Raw genomic sequence first — 6,093 nt, forward strand, 5'->3', positions numbered from 1 at the left:
GCATCACTCAGACATATTAATAACATCCATATTTTTGGCAGTGATATATGACACTCATATATGTTATTTGTGGGATATTTATGAATTCAATTCTATTGGATTTGACTAACAATTGTATCTATTAAGTTTGATTCATAACATGGATGAAAATTTGCTTTATTCCCGATGAAACGTTTATAAAACACGTGGGAATACAAGTAATGAATGCAAGTAATATATATGTTATTACAATTGCAGGTTGAAGGGAGCAGAGCGCTCCAATGTAACACTAATGGAGATCAACATGAAAAATATTATTTAGTGGACGTCCATAATTAATTTAATGTAGATTATGTGATTCTGCTATTCGACACAATGAAAAATTGTAGGAACCGTGAAAATATTTTAAAATTCTGTTGAAATAAAAAAGATTGCGCCCTTAAGTAGTAATATGTGAAAATAGTCTTGCCAAAACATTTACGAGAAAAACCGTTCTTAAAATGTTATTTTACTACAAGATGTTCATTAAGTTTAACCAAATGGTGGCTCCATCTATTAATTTGAAATATATAAATACAGATACTGCCGCACCAATCAATGAGTAACTGTATGGTTTGATCCTTGCGTGCCTTTGGCAACATGATTAGAGTAGTAATTGAAATTATTGGTTTGCTATTAGCATCACTGGTCAGCGCAAACTACCACGACCCGAAAACAGCAGATGGCCGGTCAAGTATCGCCCATTTATTCGAATGGAGGTGGGCAGACATAGCTGAAGAATGTGAAGTGTTTTTAGGCCCGTATGGGTACGGAGGAGTTCAGGTATGATACAAAATATACATTACGACTTTACCTAAACACAATACGGCTGGTGATGTGGAAATGTATAAGTTAACTTAATCATATGTTTAGTTATTTTTAATTTCAAAATTGAAATGCACAGATTTTGTTTAGAAGCGACGTTTCCATAACGTAAAACAAATCAGTTTTTTTGAGTAGATCAAATTTTAGTAGAACTACGAGTCTGTTATTGTATTGCAAACATATCTGAAATGTAGAAAACAAACGTGAAACATCAATACTAAAGATATGATTCTTAAGGAATTAAATAACAATCTTAAAAGGTAAATTTTTAGATTTCTTTTTCAAGCTGAAAACTAAACCTCGTGATTAAATTGAAAATATCCAATTAATATATCTAGTGTGAATTATTATTTTACTCTGAACATTGGATAAGTTTAAAAAATTCTATATTTATTCAAAAGAAAAAACAACAACTCATATTTCATTTGTATTAAATTCTATTTGTGACTTAGTAGATTAATATTACATACATATTGGTTAAATAAAACGTATAACTTCATTGGGAGCGATAGGTATTACTTAATTGTAAAATAAAAGTTTCTGGTTCAAGTATGATATTGAGTCATAATCTGTCTATCGTATTTTCATATGCGACTTTTATTCACATATTTAAAGCATCCCCCCCAAAAAATGCATCAAAATACGGTCATCCTAGTTAAGAATTTAGGTAAAAATTAGTTAAAAATTTAAATAAAAATGTATTTTAGTTTAAAAATTTATATACATACATATATATCTAACCTCAAAATTTATAATCAAAATGAAGGTGGGTATGAATAAACCATAGTTAAAAAGTGTAAACATGTATATACGTACATATATTCGTGTATGTGTGTGTTATTTGCTATGTATGTATGTATATATATATACACATTTATGTAGTTATTCTATATACTCGCGATCATAGCATATTGTAACATGGAAGTTTTAGAAAAATAGAAAATAACAAGTTCCACGATAAGTAAAAGAATCGATTTATTCTTTCTCAAATATATTAATTTTTGAGAACGTTTTGAAATTTCTCGACAAAATAACAACAAGGTAAATTTTGTATCTTTTAGTAAGCGCTTAAAATTGAAGATGGTATTAGTATTAACTTTACTTGTAACATTTAAAAAAAATCCGTATTGATTAAATATTATATAATTCTCTTATCTTAGAGAAAACACTAGCACTAACAGGAAACCAGATATTATATATAATTTAACTACGTACATGTATCAATTTCTTGCTTAGAAAATCCGGTCTGTGATGTCTTTATGTATAGTTGTGACAGACAAAAAATTTTGTCGTATCAAATAACGTTAGATATCCGGTGCTAAAACTGACTTGTACATATAAATACGCATTCAAAGAAAATAAAAATAATGTTTCAATTACAAGATAAGTATAGAATAATATAAAGTTAGGAAACGTAAGTACAGTAAAACACAACATGAAACAAAAACTGTCAATGGAATAAGGTTCTAAATGGGTTTTATTATGATCCAAAAAGCGGTTCAAAAGAAGATGAAAAAAGTGGCTAAACTAAACAAACTATTAGTCAACATAAAGTTTGATTGGTTATATAGTAACTCATATTGGTTGTGACCCACTGATTAGTTATTTTAACCAATAAGCTTTAAGGAAAAAACGAAGTCATCAAATTAGTCTATATTGTGGCCAGCTCTAGTAATCCTTGAATTAGCAAGCACAACAATTCAGAGAGCAAGAAAATGAGATGTAAACGTTTTATCTGAACAGGATGTAAACCTGTAGCTTTATCGATAAGAGCAGATGTTCTTCGACATGAAATAGTTATCTAAGAGTGAAGTCAGTCACTTGGACCTTAAACAACCTTAACCTCATCTAACTTGCTCGGATATTAAAAAGAAGAAAATAGATCAGCCAGTTATCACGTTTAAATTCAAACAATTATTTATGGGTGCGTATTTGTCACGCGCACACACACACACTCTAGTATATATGTACATAATATAAGGGTAATAATACATTCTTCTTCTTGTTAATTATCCTTGTATCTAACATGTAACACTTTTTGCCAGTATTATAGTTTGGCACCTTTGTTCGGCGATTTACTTTCATTTGCAAAAAATCTTAAATTCTATTTTCATGCGGGTTTAGTATGGTCCAGTGGCTAGATCGTGCGATTTGGAATATACAGGTCTCGGGATCGAAACTCATTCCCAAGTATGCTCGCCTTTTCAGCCATGGGGAGCATTATAATCTAAGAGCCAATCCCACTTTTCGTTGGTAAAAAGTAAATTAAGAATTTGCGACTGTTCGTATTGACTAGCTACCTTCTCTCTAGTTTACCACTTAAAGTTAGAGACGGCTAGCACAGATAGCCCTCGAGTAGCTTAGTGCGAAATTAAACAAACAAAACCTAATTCCACGCATGCGACTCGGGTATATTGTTTCAAGCTCAAGTGAGGTTAAGAGAATTCATATTATGGTCAATAAAACATTTTCTGGTGAGCCTCTTATTACTCTGCGTCTTCTATCTGATTACTGGAATTAAAATCAGTGAATGTGAGAGTACCACATAATTATTAATGACAAAAATACGAAAACCTATAACCCAAACGCTTCCGATAGATGGACGTTTCTTCATTAAGATAAACAGATTGTTCCCAATGAAAAACGATCCAACTTTTGAAAGCGACCAGGTTATAGGGTTTCGTATTTTTGTTTAATTGATTTTTTTGAAATTTCATGTGTTCCTAACATCGTGGCATAATTAAAATTTCCATTTTCATTGCTCTAATAAAGGCTCAACAATTTTCTAATGACCATAGGTTACTGAGTTGAGTTAAAAATACAACTGTTTAGCTAGTTAAATGTAATTTATTTTGCTGAAATATAAAATCTCTGTATTGGGAAACAATGCCTCGAATATGTTGTTTTAAGTTTCGAACATCCTATTGTATGAAAATGTCTCGTATTTGTAAGTTAAAATGTTTGCTTTTAAACTGTTGTGATTTACCATTTGTGGGCCAGTCTTCTAATCCTTTGAGTTTTAAAATCTATTTGTTGGGATCAAAATGTAGTAATAAAGATGTGAATTCTATGACATTAAAATGCTTCCGTATACACACATTTCAAAGTTGTTCTATATAATCCCTAATATTATTAATCTTAAACAGAATGAGGATTTACTTAGTACATTATATTATCATACATAAACAGAATGAGGATACGACCCAAATCAATATGTTAGTAATATTACTGCTTTTCTTTAGGTTATTCTTGTATTAACAAATGTATTTGTTGTTATAATTGCTGAAACTGTCTTACAGTTTAAACCAAAAATTATAGATGAAATTAATAAGAACTAAAAACCACAGTTAATTTGCATATATTTTGGACGTCTGTTTTGGTAACGGACCTTATGTCAATAAATTTAGTTTTACGCATCTATATAAATACAATTTATCTGAAGTACGCTCAGTTTGTTAATTCTATTCTAAGGATGAATATTTAATTATTGACTTTATCAAACTTAGATTAAAAGTTAACACTTCACAATACTGAAAATATCCGAGTAATTAGCTCTGGATCTCAACATTAAGCCACAGACGGTGTATATTTGTGCATAAATGATTGGATGAAGTACAATTACCAGATCTTTTAAATCATTCTATGTGTATTAACGTACTTCTAGTAATATCATTGTAGTCAATTAGTCAACTACTCGCTGCAGGTATTGGATTTTTAGTGGATCTCTCACTTAAAACTATATATAGTTTACAGCATTTGTGAGTGTGTAAACATTGATTTCATGGATTCTACTTATAGGCATTATTACTCATAAGTTGGAAATTTTACAATATTCACACATAGAAAAATATTCTCAGGAGATCATTTAAATACAGTTTAACAAAACTTAGCACAAATTATCTCAAAATGCATTTAGACTTTTTGTCCAACACTGAGTATCATGAAACAAACGTCGCACACTTTAGGTTTATTTATTATATATTCAATTTGCTATGTACTTAAATTATAAATAAAATCATCAGTGAACTAATAAGGACTATATATATGAAGTGCTGTGATAGTTATTTGGTATATAAACAGAATTATTATGAATTACTAATTAAGTATTGTAATTATTCTAGTTAACAAAGATACTGTAGTTTCAATTTTAGGATCAAATATTCGTTCTTTTCAGGTATCCCCGCCAAATGAAAACGGAATTGTGTGGGCTCCAGACTGGAAGCTTGAGGTCAAAAGACCATGGTTTGAGCGTTACCAACCAGTAAGCTATAAACTGAACTACACTCGAAGTGGCGGAGAAAACGAGTTTCGAGATATGGTGAAGCGATGTAACGATGTTGGTGTCAGGTACGTTTATTAAGCCTTACACATTACACAAACTTAACTCATAGTACTTGCTTACCTATTGTATTAGTATTTCTTGTAATATTTTATGATCACCAGACCAAATGGTTCACTTATAATCAATCGTTTTTGAACTTTCAGTATATAAAACTTACGTCACACTTGTATTAAAGAGAACTTGGAAATTCGAGGGTTAATGCATTCTTTTAAAATAGGAAAAACAATGTTTATTTCAAATTAATCGCTCTTTGAAATTATATATATATATATAAATAACCATTTTACCATAAAAATGATACATTATGTATGTGTTAGCATACATCACCCAGAGTTAGTTGGCTCAATTACCGTAATTTTTTGTATGGTCACTGAAAACTGGTTGACGATGTACACAGGTTATTTTGTTCTAGGATTTTTGTCCGAGAATAGAAATAAAAAAGATTCTTGATGGAGGGAACATTTCTACTTTTTAAAAGTATGTTTGTTTTAGCTGTCCTTGTTAGTATACGGCTTCTTACCAGCTTTTTTTACTTTACTTATTTTTATAAACAGCTACATTTGTTGGTTTTTGCTTTTCAAATTCGAAAGTCAGTAGTTTATTTTCCTGTCATTTTTACACAAAATAAATCAAAGTGAAAACACCGATTAATTAATCCTTATGACTTTAGGAAATTCTCTATAACGGGTGTATTACCGGAAGGAATATTTGATGCAGGATTTCTGAAGTACGATACTAAAGATAACTGTAATATGTGATAAAAAACGCAATAAAATCCGAATAATTAACAAGTAGAAAGCACATTAATAAAACGTATAATGAATTATATGGATTCTATATTTTAGTAGTTAAAAACAAATGCTAAATGGATAACAATAATTTTCTTCTCGAAACACATTTTGATCAAT

At 30.1% G+C, this 6,093-nt stretch overlaps 1 protein-coding gene across 2 annotated transcripts in view; it reads left to right on the forward strand.

Moving 5' to 3' along the window:
• The first annotated feature begins 565 nt into the window (after nt 1–565).
• The window catches only part of LOC106469060 (pancreatic alpha-amylase-like), a 17,774-nt gene continuing 12,246 nt past the window's right edge, over nt 566–6,093 (forward strand). The window contains exons 1-2 of one of the 2 annotated variants that reach the window (XM_022397462.1): nt 566–801; nt 5,018–5,190. In XM_022397462.1, coding sequence (XP_022253170.1) covers nt 619–801; nt 5,018–5,190 — 356 coding nt within the window. In that variant the 5' untranslated portion in view covers nt 566–618. The remainder of the gene's footprint in view (nt 802–5,017; nt 5,191–6,093) is intronic. The other variant, XM_013929513.2, reaches the window with a different exon arrangement.

Source organism: Limulus polyphemus, unplaced genomic scaffold (assembly GCF_000517525.1).
Source record: "Limulus polyphemus unplaced genomic scaffold, Limulus_polyphemus-2.1.2 Scaffold3280, whole genome shotgun sequence".
NCBI classification, from domain to species: Eukaryota; Metazoa; Arthropoda; class Merostomata; order Xiphosura; family Limulidae; genus Limulus; species Limulus polyphemus.